This window comes from Anolis sagrei, chromosome 3 (assembly GCF_037176765.1).
Source record: "Anolis sagrei isolate rAnoSag1 chromosome 3, rAnoSag1.mat, whole genome shotgun sequence".
NCBI lineage: Eukaryota > Metazoa > Chordata > Lepidosauria > Squamata > Dactyloidae > Anolis > Anolis sagrei.
Window position 1 is genome coordinate 223410512 of NC_090023.1, and position 21933 is coordinate 223432444.

The window sequence follows — 21933 nt, forward strand, 5'->3', positions numbered from 1 at the left end:
TGACCAGTCACTGGCCACTTGGAGTGCCTCTGGTATTGTTATAAGAAGGTCCTCCATTGTGCATGTGGCAGGGCTCAGGTTGCATTGTAATAGGTATTTAGTTATTTGCTCTTCTCCACACTCGCATGTCGTGGACTCCACTTTGTGGCCCCATTTCCTAATGTTGGCTCTGCATCTCGTGGTGCCAGAGTGCAGCCTGTTCAGCACCTTCCAAGTCACTTAGTCTTCTGTGTGCCCAGGAGGGAGTTTCTCATTTGGTATCAGTCATGGATTGAGGTTCTGGGTTTTAGCCTGCCCCTTTTGGACTCTCACTTGCTTCCGCCCTGCAAGTATCTCTGTAGATTTTAGGAAACGATTTCTTGATTTGCTGTTTCAATGAAAGGCAGTGATATTTCCAGCCCATCCTCTGTTCGGATATCAGCCAGTACACTATTTCATTGGTGTGCTGGCTGATATCCGAACAGGGGATGGGCTGGAAATATCACTGCCTTTCATTATTGGCTGCTATTTCCCAGCAGATGTTAAGTGGTGCGATACCAGCTAAACAGTGTAATTTCTCCAGTAGTGAAGGGTGCAGACATCCTGTGATAATGCGGCATGTTTAATTAAGGACCACATCCACTGCTTTAGAGTGGTGAGATGTGTTCCACACTGGGCATGCGTACTCAACAGCACAGTAGCAAAGCACAAGGGCAGATGTCTTCACTGTATCTGGTTGTGATCCCCAGGTTGTGCCAGTCAGCTTTCGTATGATATTATTTCTAGTGCCCACTTTTTGCTTGATATTTAAGCAGTGCTTCTTGTAGGTCAGAGCACGGTCCAGGGTAACTCCCAGGTATTTTGTGTGTGCTGCAGTGGGATTCCTTCCCAAGTAATCCTCAAAGTTTGAAATGCCTGACTGTTCTTAAAATGTAATCCAGGTAATCCCTGGAAACTAAGTTCAAAATGTGGAAGATGTTGGTACTATATAAACTCAGAGAAGAGGGAAAGAGATGGCATTTGCCCTTTTCAGTAGATTCAGGCAAAAGCAAACTGCCGCCGTCCCTCTTAGCTTGCATTTTCATCCCCATGAGTAACCTTTGCCATCTTGATCTTTAGGTGTGGAGTGATGGATCTGTGGAATGCTGTTCAATGCTTTAATAAGACAACGAAGGGATTTTTAAACCAGTTGTATTCTGCTATCAAATCAGTTTTCCTCCTTGTTTTGATTTGTTTGGAAACTGCTTTGTAATAAGAAGCTTCCCTGCTGCACTCTGCTTGTGTTCTCCCAGCTCAAGTAATACAATTTTCTGTTTTGTCTCTGTTATAGATTTGCGCCCTTTGGATATTCTCTCTGAAGTGGTTCCTATGAATGGAGTGATGAGTGGGATACGGATGATCCAAATCCAAGGGGCACGTGGTTTCAAGTTCTCTGCAATGCGTCCTCGTTTCCTTAGTTTTCCAGCATCACGGATTTTCATTTACTGTGACCTCTTTCCAGAGGAATTCTCCATTGTGTTCACCCTCAGAACTCTCCACATGCAATCCAAGGTAACGATGTCGTAGATTGTATTGTCGAAGGCTTTCATGGCCGGAATCACTCAGTTCTTGTGGGTTTTTTCGGGCTATATGGCCATGTTCTAGAGGCATTTCTCCTTAGATGTCGTAGATTTTACAAAAGAGTATCACATATCCAGTATCATTGCTGGATATAATTTATAAACCATTTTGGAGATGTTCTCTTTTGGACAACGTCTCCCAGAATGTGCCAATCAGCTTGACTAGTAGCCATGATGTCTGGCAATTTTGAGAAATGTTGTCCAAAAACAACTTTTTCAACCTCTGAACTGGATTTAGAATTTTGTTAATTAACCAAACTTGGTCAAATCATGTAAATTGTAGTTGCTGGGATTTATAGTTCACCTACAATCAAAGAGCTTTCTGAACTCCACCATCTATGGAATTTAACCAGTCTTAGCACACACAGAACTCCCATGACCAGAAGAAAATACTGAAAGGGTTTGGTGGGCAATGGCCTTGAGTTTTGGGAGTTGTAGTTCACCTACATCCAGGGAGCACTGTGGACTTAAACCAGAGTTTCTCAACCTGTGGGTCCCCAGATGTTTTGGCCTACAGCTCCCAGACATCCGAGCCTGTTTACTAATTGTTAGGATTTCTGAGAGTTGAAGGCCAAAACACCTGGGGACCCACAGGTTGAGAACCACTGACTTAAACAATGATGGATCTGGACCAAACTTGGCACTAATACTCAATATGCCCAGATGTGAACACTGGTGGAGTTTGGGGAAATAGACCTTTACATTTGGGAATTGTAATTGCTGAGATTTATAGTTAACCTACAATCAAACAGCACTTTGAACCCAGCCCACAATGGATCTGGACCAAGCTTAGCACATTAAGTACATGGCCAACATTGAATACTGGTGGGGTTGGGGGGCTGTTTTTGAATTATGGGAGCACCAAAAACGAAGAGAAGGACAGACAGAGAGATCTTCACCCTTCTCTGTCAAAGGGGTTCCTAAGACCATCAGAAATTTGTGTTTTCTGATGGTTTTTGGTGACCCCTCTAAAACCTCTCTTGCGAACCCCACTTCCAGACCCCAACTTGGAGTCCAGACCCCAAGTTGGGAAACACTGAAATAGAGTTTAAGATATTTTTAAAAAAGCATTGTTGACATTTGTTATTGTTAACTGCCATCTATTTAACTTCAGCTTATGGTGACCTCTATGAATGAGAGACCTCTAAGCTAAGATGTTTTCAACTGTACTGCTCAGGTCATGCAAACCTGAGGTTGTGGCTTCCTTGACTGCACCTGTATTGCAGTTTTCCTCTTTCCCTACTGCCAAGCATTATTATATCATGTCTTCTCAGGATATGTCTGAAGTATGACAGCTTAAACTTAGTCTAGTTTAGGCTTGATTGGCTCTAGCGCCCATTTATTTGTCCTTTTGGGACTTCAAGGATATTTTCAGAACTCTCCTCCATTTCAGATGAGTTCATTTTCTTCCTATCAGCTCATTTCACTGTGCAGCTTTCACATCACACTCCTTGTATAAGTTTGCTCTTCATCCATTTTTTTAAAAACATGATGCCAACAAATCATTAAAAATAATAAATACCTTTTGAGGTGATAGAGGAAAAGTATTGTTGAAGAATAAGGACTAACAGATTTAACTTTGTTTTCAGAGAAATGAATACATCTTTACGGTGCTGGAGGAAAACAGTGACACCTTACTGCTTGGACTCCGATATTCACGGAATAAGCTCCACTTCTTCTTCTGGAGCAGAGAGCTCTCCAATGGCTGGCAGACCCGGGTCACCTTCCGAGATGTCTTTTTGGCAGACAACCAGTGGCACACAGGGGTGCTGGCAGTATCCAAAGGCTCCTTCTCTCTCACTGTGGACTGCAGCATCCCCACAGATGTGTATGTGAAGCAGATACAATTCAGGGGTAATTTAACCACCACCATCCCTGGGATGGGAATGCATGGGAACTGGCACTCCCCAAAAGTGTAGAATGCTGAATTTATGGGTCAATACCTGAAAACTCTAGGCACCTAAATAGTCCAGGCTCCCTTCAAAAAATATAAAAAGGATTCGGGTCTGTTGGAGGGTCTGCCTCTGTCCCATTGTAGAGGAATGGAGAAGCATGTGTTGGGAAGATGTGGGAGACGGTGTTTTCTGTTGTGGAATCCTAGTAGAGTGTCCTAGGGATCTAGTTGTGCCAACATTGAGTTCATTTCAGCATCAATGAAAAATGTTGCCAATTGATTTTACCCATATCTGTACATGTTTATGGTTTCAAAATATTTTAATAGTCTTAAAGTATATTATCTGAACATGTCAAATGGTTTAATATATTTTTCTCTTTTTAAATTATTCTTTATTAAAAACACATTTTTATATAATATGAAAAGTAGAAACTACAACAAGACAAAAAATATTTATTTATTTATTTACCGTATTTATATCCTGTCTTTCTCATCCCGGAGGGGACTCAAGGCGGCCTTACAACAGGCAGCAATTTGATGCCATACACACACATATCAAACAAACAATTACAATTAAAACCAAATAATTAAAACAGGAATTATTAAAACATCAGTTAAAAACACGCCATCCAAAACATAATCCAGGGCTATTCAATTTGTCAATCACATTGCTCAATAGTCACTTATTGAACTGCTCCAATTACTTGTCAAAAGCTTGGTCCCAAAGCCACATCTTAAGTTTTTTCCTGAAGGTCAGGAGAGAAGAGGCTGATCTGATCTCATTGGGGAGGGAATTCCATAGTCGAGGGGACACCACTGAGAAGGTCCTGTCTCTCATCTCCACCAATCGCACCTGCGAAGGAAATGGAATTGAGAGCAGGGCCTCCTCAGACTATCTTAACCTCCGAGATGGTTTATAGAGGGAGATACATTTGGACAGGTAAGCTGGTCTGGAACAATTTAGGATTTTATAGGCTAAAGCCAGCACGTTGCATTGTGCTCGGAAGCAGATTGGCAGCAAGTAGAGCTGGTGTAACGGGGGGTTGTGTGCTCCCTGTCCTCTGGTGAGAAATCTGGCTTCCACCCATTAGACCACTTGAAGTTTCTGAACAGTCTTCAAGGCAACCCCATGTAGAGCACGTTGCAGTAGTCTGTCTATTCAGGATGTAACCAGAGCATGAACTACCGTGGCCAAGTCTGATTTCTCAAGGTATGGGTGCAACTGGTGCACAAGTTTTAATTGTGCAAAAGCTCCCCTAGCCACTGCCGAAATCTGGTGTTTCAGGCTCAGCAATGAGTCCAGAAGGACACCAAAGCTGCAAACCTGTGTCTTCAGGGGGAGTGTAACTCCATCCAGCACAGGCTGTAACCCTATTCCCTGTTCGGCCTTCTGACTGACCAGGAGAACCTCGGTCTTGTCTGGATTCAGTTTCAATTTGTTCGCCTTCATCCAGATTGTCACAGCTGCCAAGCACCGGTGCAGGACCTGAACAGCCTCCTTAGCAGTAGGTGGAAAGGAGTAACAGAGTGAACCTGCAATAACGTTTCAAATACAATTCATAAAACTATACTACCCAACTCAATTAACTATTTACAAAGTACAAAAAATGAAAGAGAGGAAAAAGGCTATTACTTCCAACTATCAAGCTAATGTTCTAATTATCCAATTATCTTACTTCCTCTAATTATGAACCTGAAACGAACTTCTACATATCATTCCATCCTACTATTCTTTAGCTCCCAATCCTGATGGTCTTCCTCCAATAATCCCTCTAAAAATACTAATTTATTTTCTTTATTAAAACTCCCTAATGACTTCTCTCTAATTAAAATTGCTAATTTATCCATCTCTGCAATATCATATAATTTATGTGTAGAACAATCTGGCAGCGGTAGTCATATACTGAACGAGTCTTTCATGTTTCTTCTTCAACTGGTCCCCCATCAGTTACATGAAAAAGAAATCGCGTTTTAATTATTCTTGACATTTTAAAATGAGTTAACCGATTGAAATTGATTTTAATTGTAGACAGCCTTGAAATCCTTAGGGTGGGGTATAACTTGAATGAAGCAACCAGTCTACTACATAGCCAACTATGATGGTGCTTGCTTCATAATCCAGCCTCCTAGACTGACTAGAAAATATACATCAGGATCAAAACACAACACCTTGGGAGCCATATATCTCTATCAGAGTAGGCAAAGAAAAGGGATAGTTTAGGAAAGGTATGACTTTTTTAGAGATCATAATCTTTTGGAAAACCAGAATCTCCATAACATTTTGGAGAATAATGGCATTCACAACCATTTGGAAATAATAACCTTTTGTAAAAGTATGATCCTACAGAGAAGAGCCAAAAAAAAAAAAAACCCTCATTTGAGTAAAATCTTCTATTCTGTGGTATATAACCACATGTACTTATGCAAGGCAATTTGGTTTCCAGTTGTTAGAGTGATAACCTGATTATCTCTGATCTATTAGGAACAGAGATTATGCCAATGCACAAAACCAGCAGGATTTCAGAAGTGTTCTTTTCAATGCCCAAAAATTTTTACTCTCCCATCAAATTTCTTGTTTCTATGTCATGCTCTCAAGAGACAAAAATAAGGTAGACTTCATTAAAAGTAACATATCTGGTTTACTCACAACCTTAATGTATTCAGCATACAGGTACATAACTTGTCAATGAGTTACAGATAGGTTTGAAGTAGTTTCTCTGTGCAGAAATCACAGGCCGTGTATCTTTCTTATAATCAAGAGCAACATGAGTTTGCTCTTAATTGTCCAAAGTCTACATGATGTCTGTGCTCTAATGAAGTCTCCGCTCCAAGCAATCTCATTGCTAAAGCATTTTTGTTGTTCTAAAATGGAGTCTAAGATCTCCGCAATCCCAGATCTGATCATGTGGTCCCCACCCACCCCCAATCTCAAGAAACATAGAATAAAGGAAAAGCTGCATACCAAAACATACCTATACAAAGCAGTAAGCAAATAGAATCATATACAAACAAATTATTACTGGAGGTTTGAAAAAGGTCGCTATTTCCAACAGATGTTTCGTATAGTTTATGGAAAGAGCAGAAAAACAATATTTGTTAGGAAGGGCACAGTTCACACAAATAAGTGTTGGGTTGATGAGGTGTATTTGAGAAGAAGGACCCCTTCACACTACTGTGATTCCACTTTAATCCATTTTTTTTCCCTATGGACTAGGACTTGCAATTTAGAGAAAGGGCCTTAGAATTATCAGGGAATTCTAGTGCAAGAAACTGCAGAAACTTAGGATTCCATAGGATGCTGTCATGGCAGTTAAAGCATGGTTGTGTAGTGTAAATGGGCCCAAAGTGTAATTGTCAACAGCATCCTGCTTTGGAAGTTAAATTACTGTGCAGCCATGGGGACAGGGAGAGTTTTCAGGCATTTTCAAAAAAGGGAGGAATAAAAAACCGCCACAGAAAAACAAGGATCAGCATGGTATTGGCATTGTTGTCATCATAGGCTATCACTCGCAGCCAAGTATGATTGCCTTCAAGTGTAGGGTCTTGGTGGTGAGACCATAGGTGGCTCGAGAGACCTATTCTTGATCCACATGTTCCTTTGCAGTGAGGGCACTGGTTTCCAGATGGAAGGCAGTCCTGACAAGGGTTGGCTTGACACGCCTTCTTCCTCTTGACAGGTTTCCCTCTTTCGCCCTCCATTTGTGCCTCTTCGAATTCCACAGCATTGTTGGTAACAGCTGACCTCCAGTTAGAATGCTCAAAAGCCAGGGCTTCCCAGTTCTCAGTCTACACCTCTGAAGGCCAGATCTCTTGTCAACAAAAAGTTTCTCAGTTTTACTTTTAATCTTGCCTCTGCTATTAGCAATAGTGAAGATGACCTTAGCAGTCTAGAATTCATATGCTTTTCTTTTTCATCCCCTTCAGGATTTCGGATACTCCTTTCCCTCCCTCCCTGACTGTGAGAGGATCTCGCTTTTATGTAGGAAACAGAAGGAGAAGGAAAGGCTTCTTCACTGTGAGTATCACTTCTGATATTTTGTTTTATTTAAGAGAGTATCCCAGCTATTCTGCGGAAATTGAATGGTCTGCCCTATGCTGCGCTTATTGTGTGCAGGGTGTGTATTTGATTGACATTAGTTTTGTACTCTTTTACTGTCACAGCTTTCTCAAAACAAAAGGCACTATGTCCAGACTTCTAACACAGGGAGGCTTAATATTACATTATCCCTGCAGATGTCCATTTAATAAGTATTGAAGAAACTTTCAACCACCTCCATCCCCAGTGACCCTTTGCTTAGGCGCTTTCCACGCAGCTGCATAAAATCCTCATTGAACTGGATTATATGGCAGTGTGGACTCAGTTAACCCGGTTCAAATCAGATATTGTGGATTATCTGCCTTGATATTCTGGGTTATATAGCTGTGTGGAAGGGCCCTTAGTCACTGCCTACCTTCCAATAGGCATTTAAAGGTTGTTGAATGACAGGGACTGGATAGGAAGCTGGATGACTGAAGAAGACAATTTCCTGAGCCTCCCAGGGGCCCTTTAGGTAGGGCGGCTAGTCTTCTAGTCTCATCATTTAACAAAGAGTTCACATAGGGGACAATAACATCTGTGGAATGATATGGCCCATTTGTTACGAATCCCTAGCTTCCTCTGACCCGCTTAAATACCCTAGGGGCACCAGATCCCATCTGTTCATGGAAGCTAAGCAGGGTCAGGTTTGATTAGTATTTAGATGAGAGATTGTCAGTTAATGCCAGGTGCTGTAGGCTAGCTATATTTCAGAGGAAGGAACTGTCAAAATCGCTTCTCCATATTCCTTGCCTAACAGAATCCTATGAAAAACTAATGAGGTCATCGTATGTTGATATGTGGCTTGAAGACATGTACACACACACACACACAGAGAGAGAGAGAGAGAGAGAGATATTTTAGGGATCATTCAGATTGCCTAAAACTCTCTGGATTTTGTAGGAATTTGGTCATATAAGAATTAGGGGAGGGGAAAGTTGAACCTCCAAAAAGCATATTTCCTGTCTTGATCTATTTCTGGTGAAGCCAGACGTTACTTTTGAAATTCAGGACAGGAGATGCTTCTTTTTGGAATATTGACAGATTCAAATATAGGCAGACAGTGTCTCCTTTTCCTCCATTCCTGCAGCATCTGCACACTCTCTGATGACATTGTATGGAGGAGGACGCGGAGGGAAGGAGACCCTGCCTACATCCACTGTGGTTAACTACACACCTTGCAGGACAACACAAATGGATACATTAAGGCAGTGGTTCCCAACCTCTGGGCCCTCCGGGTGTTTTGGACTTCAGCTTCCATAATCCTTAACAGCTGGTGAGATGATGATGATAATAATGATGATGATGATAATCATCATCATCATCATCTGGTGGGATCACAAGCCAGAAAAAGTTACAGAGAATGAACACGTCAAGCTACTCTGGGACTTCCAGATTCAGACTGACAGTGTTTTGGAGCACAATACTCCTGACCTCACGATCATGTTAAAAAAACAAAGTTTGGATTGTCGATGTTGCAATCCAAGGTGACAGCAGGATTGAAGAGAAACAACTGGAAAAACTGACATGATATGAGGATTTAAAGATCGAACTGCAAAGACTCTGGCAGAAGCCAGTTAAGGTGGTCCCAGTGGTGGTCAGCACACTGGGTGCAGTGCCTAAAGACTTTGGCCTACACTTAAACACAATCGGTGCTGACAAAAATTATCATCTGCCAGCTGCAGAAGGCCACCTTACTGGGATCTGCACGCATTATTCACTGATACATCACACAGTCCTAGACACTTGGGAAGTGTCGGACATGTGATCCAATACAACAGCCAGCAGAGTGTCTGCTGTGGACTCATTGTTGTGTTTCAAATAATAATCTTTATTTATACCCTGCTACCATCTTCCTGAAGGGGACTTGGGATGGCTAACATGAGGCAAGCCCAAAGTTACAATACAGCAAAATAAAATACAGAATGCAGACAACGAACATTACATAAGAATAAAATACATACAGTAGCAAAATAAAACAAATAAAGCAAATTAACACAATATAAAATTGAACAGAATTGGCAGGCCAAATGGGTAAGGTAAAATGATAAAACCCTGGATGAGGTAGGAATAGAAAAAGTGTAATTGATGGCTGAATTTTCCAGGAGTTGAAGTCCAAACAACTGGAGGACTAAAGGATGGGAACCACTGCATTCAGGCATAAGGAGATGCAGGGACAGAAATAATTGCCTTTTGCTTATTCCTCCTAAGGTTTTTCCAGCTTTACCTTCAGCAATGGGATGGGAACTATGTGGCTCTACAGCATTCCTCACTATCAGTGTATTGGCTAGGGATTTGGGGAACTGTGCCTGCAAGACCACTATCCCCGGTTTCACTTACCAGTTTCAGACGAAATATGGCCTCCTTAGGTCATATTTTGTAGGTCCTTCAGCATGACTCTATAGCAAGCAGCATGGGCAAACTTCAGCCTTTCAGGTGTTTTGGACTTCAGCTTCCACAATTCTTAACAGCCTTAGGTCCCTTCCTTTCCCCCCTCTGCCACTTAAGCTGTTAGGAATTGTGGGGGTTGAAGTCCAAAACACCTGGAAGGCTGAAGTTTGCCCATGTCTGCTCTATAGTATCATTGGGCCAGGCATCCTTCACTTCACTACTATTCACAGTTTTGTGTACCCACATGAAGTCTGGGAATGTATCCCTTATAGATACAGGGTTTTGTTTTGTTTTTTGTTTTTGTTTTTTTTGTCTTTGGTTGGACTATAATACCCAGTTGCATGCAAAAGCAGGGCTTGCAAAAGTATCAAAAGGAGAACTGGGAAAAAATTATGTGTTCAGTGAAGTTCTTAGAAAATTTAATTTCCATCCAGGCGAATATTTTTCTTTTATTAGACTTCATATTTTTTTATTAAAAATGACATGCTCTCAGCAACTGTGGTTGATGCTTCATGACGTTGCCATATCTGCAGGGAAATTCTCCCTAGCTTCGTGATTTGGGCCCTGAAATTTAAAAGCACGGGGTGGTCCTGACCTGGCAGAACTGCTTTAAAATATGGTCATACTTTTTTATTCCTCAGAAAGAACTTCGATGAGAAAAGATTTTTTAAAAGGAAGGGGAAAAGACATTAGCTGAAGTGGTTTACCCTGGTTTTCATTTGGCACTTTGAAATGATTTATTAAATTCAGATTATGCCAGAAGAGCCTGCAGCATGCATTTCAAACTTAAATATAATGAGCAGCCAAACTATTTTCACTATGTTGGGCGTGTGTGCTCAGAATGGGTGGCTGGAAGAGGTGTGCTGGGGAAATGCTGGAACTAAGAGATTGCATCCAAGATGCTGAAATGCAATTAGTTCAGTATAGAAGAGAATCAGATGACCCAGATGCTATTATGTCTTTTCCAGGAGGGGAAAGAACCACAAGGGAAGAAACCATTATAGAAAATTATAGGTTGCGGAGGGGGAAACATACATAGAAGCACTATTTTGGAATCTCAAGTGGCAACTCTTCCTCCCAGCGAAATTTTGGACTCTATGCTATCAATTCTTAAGAGTCATTTCATAATTAGTATAGCCAGGGCCGTAGCCAGAAAATGTTTTTGGGAGGGGTTGAAATTTTGGGGGGGGGGGGGGGGTTGAAAATTTCACGGGAGGGGGGTTGAAATCTGCCTCCTAGCTCAAGCTGAAGCAAAGAGCAGAGCAGGGGGCAGAGCAACCTTCAATAGCCTGCAGCTCCACCCCTGTCAACCACCTCCACCAAGTCTGGCCTCCTTAATGAGAGCATTCAACACACACACACACAACTTGGTTGCTTCACTACATCGGCTATTTCTGCAAGTAATGACAGTGTGAATAAATTGTCAATATTTGCCTGAGATAGTGCTTACAGTTCTGGAGGGACTCTTAATTTTTTGCATCTCATAGACTTAGCATGGGGATTTGGTTAACCAGTTAAAATTCATGAGTAAACCAGGTTTTTTAAAAAATCTGAAACATTTCGGGGGGGGGGGGTTGAACCCCTAACCCCCCCCCCTCGCTACAGGCCTGAGTATAGCTACAAACTCTTTTTTTATAAGCCCAGTTTACATGTACTATATCAATTTGCTAATTTATTTTAGGAACCCTCTAATGTCTATGTTGTAGCCACCGCAATCATTATTACCTACTTTCAGAAACACTTTGAATAATGTATTTCATTTGGCCATTGTTTTTGTTGCTACGGATTTTTTTTTTCACATAAAAAGTGATTTTGTCCATTTTTCTGGTATTTTAGCTACAATATGGTAGTACAGTCAGAGGTCTCTGGGAGTGACACTAATCATAGTGACACCAATAGACACCAGGAGACACTGTAGTGACACCAGGAGCCCCCGGTGGCACAATGGGTTAAACCCTTGTGCCGGCAGGACTGTTGACCAAAAGGTCAGTGGTTCGAATCCGGGGAGTGGGGTGAGTTCCCATTTGTTAGCTCCAGCTTCTCATGCAGAGACACAAGAGAAGCCTCCCATAAGATTGTAAAACATCTGGGTGTCCCCTCGGCAACATCCTTGCAGAAATCTTGTTCTTTCACACCAGAAGCGACTTGCAGTTTCTCGAGTCACTCCTGACATGAAAAAAAAACCCAAAACAATAGAAATAACTTTAGCAAGCTGCAAATGTATCAGAGTCTGGAAAAATTACTTTTAGTGAGGCCCAAGAGCTTGCTGACTGACAATTCTGAATTTACATTTGCCAGTCCTGTCCCTTCCTAAACTGCAAATCGCAGCATTCCATATGGCTGTTCAATTGGAATAATGCACTGTAACAATGTAGTATTATAGGGCCCTAGGATTCAATTTCAATAGTGTTCCAGCCTTGAGTGGCACAGCCAAAATCAGTTTTCAGTGGCAGACCTCAAGCCTCAAAAACATGAATCAAAGAGATGTGGGGACTTCTAATCATATGAAGAGTACCCCCCCCCCCCCCCATTACTGCAAAAGCACAATTATTTCCCAAACACCTGGAACGAGCTTCAAGATCAGAGGCTGTAATTTTCAGACAAATTTAAGCCCTGGGACTTATTTTAAAGAAATGACACACATGCACCCACCAATCCTTGTTCCTCAATAACTATAATAGGACTGATGCCCTGGTCTTTCTTCTCTCTTTTCAGGGCTTGTTAAGGCAGCTAGTCCTGTTGCCAGGATCTGATGCTACCTCACGGATGTGCACTGGCAAGAACTTTAATCTAGCAGTGCTCTCCATCCCCCAAATTCTGCAGGATCTCCCTGTGAAACCAGTGGGCAATGAGCTGCTGAAATACCCCTACGGTCAGTAAAGGGAAACCTTGAGGGGGGCAAACACTTACGGCTAAACCAGCCAAGAATCTAAAGTAGGTTTGGGAATTAAGCATCCCCCCCCCCCCCATTGATCTCTGCCTTAGTCAATGATGAGGAATGCTAGGCTATGTTATTCCACCAATATCAGGGAAGTGCGTGTGAACACAATTCCCTGTCCTTTTTTCATGGCTGTCAGCCTGTGCCTGGGATGAAGTATTTTGTTGCAGTCTACAAAATCTAATGATAAAACTTAAAAGTGTTAGGAAGACGTTGCTGAAAATGAAACACAGGGTTCATCCAGGTTGACCAAATATAGAATTAATGCAGTTTGACACCTTTTTAACAGCCATGGCGCAATGGTATGGAATCATGAGAGTTTGGTATGAATCTGTATTAATTCTACAGGGTAGATACACCCAATATTACTTGAGCTGGGTCAAGAGGTCTCTCCTGACAATGTTTTTAACAAATACCCCACCAAAAAACGTCTACATATTACTTTCCAGCTATCAGGGATGGCCATTATGGGGTCCTCCAGTTGTCAGTCATACTGTGAATACTCTCTGGGGTTTAGTCAGAACTTTAAAGGAGTCATCCAAGGCATGGAACTAATCTGAAAGATACGGTTCAGCACCTTGGATATTTATTTATTTATGGGTTTATTTCTGACATTTATATGCTGCCCTTCTCACTCCGAAGGGGACTCAGAGCGGCTTACAAGATATATATATATATATATATATATATATATATATATATATATATATACACACACACACACACACACACTCATATATATATATATATATATATATATATATATATATATAATTAGCATAGCACAGTATCCGTATTATATATTACTATATTGTACTATACCATTATATTATAATATTATTAGTAATATTACATGTAAAATAAAATATATAATTATAATATTGTATTATTAGTATTATATTGTATTACATTATCACATTATAAATATTATATATTATATTATATTATTAGCATAGCACAGGAGACAAGGTGGAGCTGTCTTCCTGGCCCCCTCTCTCTTCACTCTGGCCCAAAGCAGCAGTTGGTGCTGGGGAGAGCCGGGGGGGGGGGGGATCTCCCAACTGATGACATAGGCAGGAGACAAGGTGGAACTGACTTCTGGCCCCCTCTCTCCTTTAGTTTATACTACAGTCTAAAGTAGATGCATCGCATCACTGAAACAGGAGCCATTGACTACCACATCTTAATTGATATTCCTCTGTGTTGGACTTACGGGCCAAGGCTGATGGAACATGTCTGATGGGCCATAGACTCTTAATAGAAATGATGTTGGCCAGAAAGATATATGGAGTCTGAAGTACACCCAGGAGGAAAAGTTGCTTGCTGGGTTTCCAAAACGATATTGCTATCCAGTATAATTGTGGAGTGATGCTCATTCCACATCCCTGCTCTATGTTATGTCCCAGAGCATCTTATCTGAGCTAAACCTCAACTGGTTTGCCATTTATTCATTCCAGGTACTTAATGGGAAAATGCACTGGATTTAAGAAGGTGTATGGCTCATTGACACTGAACATATAATGGCACTTGCTCCAAACTGCAGTGGCTAGATCACTGCTTCTTAAACTGCGAGTCCTGACCCCAAATGGGGTCCTGTTGTTGGAATCCTCAAGAATTTGGCAAAAGTAAAAGGTTTCTGAACACCTAGTGGCTGTTTTAGACATTTATAGGAATCTGTTATGTTTACAGTAGACTCTGCAGAAGATGCTTGAGCTGTACATCATAAAAAGCAATCACAGCCTGTTTAGCAAGCCTTGCAAATGCTAATTTGTTATCGATAAATGTTTGGTTTTTAAATCTATTTTATATAACTATGTGCATGGGGTCATGCAAACATTTCTTGGGCCAAATGGGGTTATGAGTGGAAAAGTTTAAGAACCCCTGGACTAGATAATATATGCCACCAAAGCACACTACAGTGGTCTTTAAGGAGTTTAGACGAAGACAAGCCCTTGGATGCGTTGCAGCTTGCCTGCAATGTAAACCAGATTGCATGGTAAAATTGGCTCAACATAATGCAAAATGCATGGTGGCCACCCAAGGTGCTGATGCATTCTGTAAAGCAGTGGTTCTCAACCTGGGGTTCCCAGATGTTTTTGGCCTACAATTCCCAGAAATCCCAGCTAGTTTACCAGCTGTTAGGATTTCTGGGAGTTGAAGGCCAAAAACATCTGGGGACTCCAGGTTGAAAACCACTGCTGTAAAGCCTGGAATGTGGTCAGCTGACAGAAAAAAAAATCCCTGTGGATTTTCTAACTAGTTTGATGCCACCTTTTGTGATTAATGTAATCACCATCCTGGCTTCAGAAACTGCTCAAATAATCTAATAATTCATGTAGCAAAACCAATTTCTGCTGATCTGGTTTAGAACTGACCTAATTGGTCAGTTTAGATAGCCCCTTAGTAGAGTGTTATCAGTGTACAGACACTGCCCTCCAAATCTTCAAACCAGCACAACCAGCATGTGTGACAACATGGGAATATGCAGGATTTGTAGGATGATTCCCAAAGATCTTGCAATCCTGCTGGAAAGGTTGCTAGGATAACTGGATACTATTTATTAGTGCAGGTCATAATAAATCAGAAAAAACCTATCTAACTCCAGATGGTAGTAGTGTGTGTTTATGTGTGCCTATAGCGGTGTAGTTGTAAAGAATGTGTGGAAATCTGAAGGAACATTCCTTCGAAGCCAGAAAGCAGGAGGGAAACAAAAGAACTATATATCTATTATTGCTGAGGTCACTACCCAGTTTAATTTTTTGCATCTTATGCCAATTTCCTGGTGTCTTCTCATTTGGAGGAGGATTTGGCAATTATTTGCTTTACTTAAATGGCAGAATTCTCATTTTAACAGGCCTGCTGCCCACACTTCCTTTCAATCTGGATATAATTTTATGTAAGATGAGATCTATACACTGTCATCTGTGAAATGATTGGGTGTTCTTATTCTACTGCGAGCACATGAAATTGGAAGGTGGTAATACAGCAATGGTGTGAAGGGATTTTTTTAAAACCTCTATGTCTGATATTAGATTGAATTTTGCAATTTATTTAGTGACAGAGTGCTGGCTGGACTCTGGGTTCAAAGTCCAACCTTTCATACTGAACAGCCTTATCTAGAATTCTGACAAAACCATGCAGTGGCAGCAACTGAACAACAAAACACTATGTAGACCAACTCGCCTATAAAGAGCAAGCCAGTGTGGTCTTGTGGTTTCAGCATTGGACTGTGACTTTAGAGAACATTTGAATACCAGGAGAAAGTTGCACAACATTCTTGCTGGTCTATTGTTCTTTTCAATGGGGCCACTAAACTGTCAGGCAACACAATTTTTAACTTGAGAATGAATACACAGCCCAACCAAAGTTTTTGATGTCTTAGTTGTTAGACCTGTTCCTTGGGTTATTTGGGGTGCTGGTTTAGAAAACAGCATCAGTTCTTGTTTCTTAGATATGGTTACCATGGTTTTCTGTAGGTGAGTCGATGATGATTGATATATACTATGCTCTCATTCTCAAAAACTGATATGGGAAAACTGATCCCGTTTTTAGAAACAGCAGGTCAAATATACCCAGAAGCAGGGCTACTGTTGCACCAGGGCCCTGAAACCTCTTTTCACCACAAACTAATCATTGTCCAGGTAGTCCAATAAGTAAAAGTTTATTAAAAGTAGGAAATTCAAAAGAGAGAATCAAAGTTCAAATGGTTATTTCCATGAAAGCTAAGAGTCCAAAAATCCAGAAATATAAAATCTCCACAATCAATACAAAAGGATATCCAAGGGCAAAATACCATGAATCCAAGGCAGACACACTATGCCACACATGAACTAAAAGCAAGAACAGTGTGGGAACTTGAATACATGAATTCCAAGAAGATAGCCCCCCAAAAAAGAGCTCTTCACTTGAATGCAGTGTGGCTCTCACAAAGATTGTACAATCAGGTACCACTTTTAAAAGCCTTGATTCCTCCCATAACATCACTTCTCACACACCTGATTTTCTTCTCCTTATCTCTAATTCTCTGGAAAAAGTGCATGTCCAGTCTTCACAACTCCAATCGCCTTGACCTAGAGTAGACAAACATTTGTCTCCCACGTTTCTCTCAACCTGCACTTCTGGCAGGTTCCCATGGGAATGGATATTGCCTTCTCCGGTCTCTTGGGAACTGCTAGGAGATTGCAGAACAACTCTTCCTGGACCATTTCCGCTCTCCTGTGGGCCCTCTGAAACCTTCCCAGCACCCCCTTCCTCATCTTCTGAACACTCAGAATCTGACCAGTCTACAACAGCTTATATTAGAGGCACCAAAATATGTGTTGGCCAGTGTTATATGTCTTCTTTCCATCCCTAGTTGGATCCCTTATTTCACGGCTGTTGATTTTTTTTATTCTTGTTCTCCAGAAGCAGACATGAAGGTGACTTTGGGGTCCCGTCCTCCCTGCACCAAGAGTGAAAGTGGACAGTTCTGGTTTAATGCTGCTCAGAAAGGACTCTATATCTGTAATGGAACTGCATGGATTTCTATGCTAGAAGGTAAATTATTTCTGGATGCATATCAGCGGTGGCTGTTTGGTGCTTTTACCAATACTAGTTTGTCAAAGGAAGTAAATGTTGCAAGATTGTGAGTGGTAAGTCTTCCTCATAAAAACCTGCCTCTGAACCCTTTGAAAAGGAGCGAAAGGAAATATCTTATATCTGTTCACTAGGCAGAGATAAAGGTAGTTGAGAAGCTGCCAGGTCAGAGGTGGACCATTCTTCTGTCATGTCCAGCCAACGCACCACAGACTGGCTGCCTCATGCTTCATTGTCACTCAGCTAAACTATGCATGATGGAAGTGTTCACATCTTATATGCTTGCTTACCTCCACTTGCATCCACTTTTTCAGTTTCCTGGTGCTTGTTTTAGACCTTAAGCACTTTGGGTATCATAAGCTGGAATGTAAACTGGAATAACAGCAGCAGCAATCATATTACAAATGCTGTTTCTGTACATCACACACACACAGAGTGAAGTTTGGGATTCACCCAAATTATATTTTAATAATTCCTGTCTTGTGAGTCTATAATTGACAAGATTACTAAATTACATCAGATTGATTGGGCATGTATGATCTGGAAGAGGCTTTACTATTAGGAAGGTAAGCTGATTGGTTACTTTAGGAAGAGAGTTTACCTGTCCCTCTCCACCAGCCAATATCTGTAGCTGGCTTAGACTTGGAAAATGATTGGGTGACCTTTCAGAAAATTCATTCTACTAAATGATCAAGAAGCCTTTTAGTAGTATCAATTATTTTCCTCTGCTTTCTTGTTTTCTAGTTGAAGAAAAATTGGACTACCTGGAAGAATATCAGAGTTTAGTAACAAGTTCTGAAACCAAAGGCATTGAAGTTTTCATCATCCCCAATGTGGGACTCTTTGCAGCGACTGCGAATCGCTATACTCCTCCTGGCTCAGCCATCTATAAATGGACTGATGAGAAATTTGTCGCTTACCAAAATATTCCCACCTACCAAGCTGAATCTTGGAAATTCTTTGCAATTGGAAAAAAGGTAATCCAAACTTGTATTGGCTTGAATGTTAATTCAGTACTCCAGAAAACAAGGTTTCAATCCACACTGAACTCCATGGAATGATTTTAGAGAAGTCATACTCTCTCAGTCTAATAGGAAGGCAATGAAAACCCTCCTCTGGATAAAACTTGCCAAGAGAGATCTATGATAGATAGGGTCCCCATATGTTCATGGTGACATGAACACACATAATAATATGCTTCTCTGCAGCCAATATCTGTAGCTGAGACAGAAGCCTCTTCTACGCTGCTATATAAAATCCAGATTATCTGCTTTGAACTGGATTATAGAAGCGGTCTGTGTTCAGTGACTGTAGATTTCCAGCTTCTATAACCACAGGTTAAACTAGTTTCAACAGAACCATCCCAGTAATGACATTTTGAGACGATTCCAGATGTCAGAAAAGTTCCTTTTTTATGTCTTACTGGAAGAAACAGTGACTAACCTCAATAACATACAGCCTGCAGAACTGTACAGAGTTGTCACCTTTTCCCCCTAAGGATAACTTAATTAGGAAAAGCCTAGCTGTAATTGAAGGTCATTCTAGTAATTCAGGACCATTATGCAAATGGATGTATTGGTGTGCTGGCTTCAGATAGTGGAAGTTGTAGTCAAATACATCTGAAGGACAGCCAGTTAAGCAGCGGATCTAAAAACAGGGTTTCATAACAAGGACTTGCTAGGAAACCTTAACAGACTAGAACCTCATATCAGAAGACAAGGCTATGTAGTTTTCTGTAGTTTTCAATGTGGGCTTGTCTACATAGAAGGACTGTTTCATTTTTGGTGTTCTTCAAAGTGTTTTTCCAAACCAACTTTCATGACATTTTATTACTCTGCTGTGCTTTGTTGTCTTCTGTGTATTGTTGTAGCAGTACTGGTTGCAATTCTTTTGTAAGTAGTTTCAGCATCGACTTTTCAGCATCGACTGAAAAGAAACTCAGAAGCACTCCAAATAAGTAAATGCTGGAGGGAGGATAGCCTACATGTGCTGGAAACATTTCCACTTTGCAAAACTGAGTTCTCCCTAATCTTAAGAATAATTGATCATTGTAATTTGACGATTTGATAGGGAAACCTTAAAAAAAGTGGGACATGAACTCTGCCTCCTTTCTTGAAAGTCTAGCAAAACAATATATTAGCCCTTAGCAGCCAAAGATACCAAGGAGTCTTATGGAACATGAGGGATTAAATATATATTATGACTGAATGCTCATTGGCAAGTGCATACTTATCATTCAGTTAAAATCTGTGGCAGTCTTTTTCAACCTGATACACTTCAGATATTGGAAACATTAGCTTTTTGGACTGCAATGTCTAGAAAACATGAGCTGGTTTGGTCACTGACTACAGGATACAAGGAACTCTGGTCTAGACAAGTTACTTTCCCAAGCTGTGTTCTAAACCTCAGCCATTCCCAAGCGTCACAATGACTGTACATGACAGCTAGGAATGATGTGAGTTGTGCTTTCACACATCTAGAACATGCTCGTACTTTGAGGAAGAACATTTGTAATAATTCAGTAACTTCAAGAATTGCATTCTGCACACCATATGAATGAACAAAGCAAATCTTCCTTGTTTTTAAGGTTTCACCAGCATAAACAAATAGGCAGACAGTTTTAATGCCATTTTATTAGAGGCATAGAGAGTTGATGCTATTGATAACCAAGAGTTATCATGCACATTGTGCCAAAATTACACCCTTGATCTCTTCTCAAGTATTTTTCTCCTTTGTACCTCATATCTGACCTCTTTCTACTCTGTAGATTGTTCCAGGGGGGTTCATTAAAGATTTCTTCTGAACCATTTCCTGTGGACTGAGAGCAATGAAACTTGGCACAGTTATTAGTCCTTCTCTACATAGGTGCCACCTAGGGACACACACTTCTCCCATCTTTTTCCAATAACTTCATTGTTGGAAAGAGGTGGAAATCCGATGGTGTGAGGTCGGGTGAAAAAGGGGTATGAGGTAGAATTTCAAAGCCACAGAATCATGTTTCCATTTGGGCAACATGTGAGTTGTGAACTGCTGCATTGCTTTGCAGAAGGCAGACACCTTTGGTGAGCATGCCATGTCTCTTGGTTTTGATGGCCTCTCACCATTTCCACATCAGTGAAGCATAGTTTGCCCCAGTGATCATGGTACCCTTTCCTAGGAAATCCATCAATACTACTCTGTGCTGGTCCCAAAATACTGTGAGCATGACCTTGCCTGCCAAGAGTTGGGCATGTACCTTCTTTGGAGGTGGTGAGTCATGCTACTTCCATTGCATTGACTGGGATTTAGACTCAGGATCATAGTGATGGACACAGCTTTCATCCTGTGTGATCACTCTGTTGAAAAAATTCTCCTTCAACTCATTCCTGCTTCTGAAAAGGTGTGAGCAGCAGGAAGACCAAGCAAGTGGATATCTTACGCATGTGAAGATGGTCTTGGATTATTTTTTCCATGGACCCCACATTAATATTGACATTTTGGGCTAGGTGGCAAATGGTTATGCAGTGATTTTCCAAAATGGTAACCTCCACTTGCTGGGTGGTGTGTTCATCCATAGCAGAGTGGGGTCGCCCTGGAATTGGAGATGTTTCCACCAAAATCCAACCACATTCGAATTGACAATGCCAGTTCTTGACTACATCATATGATGGGGAATCCTCACCATAAAGCTCTTTCATCTCATCAAATGTTTCCTTTGGTGTGCTGCCTTTCAAGTAAAGGAGCTTGATGGCTGCTCTGTATTCCACTGGGTCCATTATCAAACCTCACACCACTTCAGCACCTGTAAAATCAAGGCTTTTACCTGTTCTGAGTTGTAAATTGGCACATAACCTATAGAGATTTATATCATTACACATGTGCAGTTTCATCATCATGTGTTAAATAGAAGTTGATCAGGGGACATCTTTAATGAACGCCCCTCGTATAGCATGCATAGTGCAAGAAACCATACTTTCCATAAAACCAGGCTTACTGAGATATGACTTACTAAAACTTCTTGATCTCTCAGTCAGTCTCTAAGGTGCTACAAGACCCTTTGCATTATATTGCAGAATAACACAGCAATGCTATCTGAAAGATAGTATACTAATGGTATATGGGGAATGAGTCAGGAATAATTTGTAATTTCAGTGACCTTTACTGCAGAATCTTTTTATTGTCTCTCAAAGTTTAAAGAGCTCCAGATGAAAGGCATCTTGACAGCAGAAATAGTTCTTTTGAAATCCCAATGAGCTTTTGGTTCAGATGTTGGTTTTCAGAATTTGCCACCAGCAAGAGTGATCCCATCTGGAATGGTTTAGCCCACAAATGAAATCCAAATGAATAGAACAGGCAGAAGTGGACAATCTCCAGAGAGGCCTTGTGCTGTCTTGAGAGAAGGTCAGATTTTCAAGACAAATTGAAGAGATGGCTCTTTGTTTGTTGCAAGACAAATTCATATCCCATGGAGGACACAGACAAT

General features: G+C 41.0%; 1 protein-coding gene across 1 annotated transcript in view; it reads left to right on the forward strand.

Annotated features, from left to right (window-relative positions):
• Positions 1-21933, forward strand: part of TSPEAR (thrombospondin type laminin G domain and EAR repeats) — a 41274-nt gene that overhangs the window by 11401 nt on the left and 7940 nt on the right. Inside the window, exons 2-7 of the mRNA XM_060768023.2 lie at positions 1310-1530; positions 3188-3426; positions 7417-7507; positions 12674-12830; positions 17301-17432; positions 18216-18448. Of these exons, the coding sequence (XP_060624006.2) occupies positions 1310-1530; positions 3188-3426; positions 7417-7507; positions 12674-12830; positions 17301-17432; positions 18216-18448 (1073 nt within the window). The remainder of the gene's footprint in view (positions 1-1309; positions 1531-3187; positions 3427-7416; positions 7508-12673; positions 12831-17300; positions 17433-18215; positions 18449-21933) is intronic.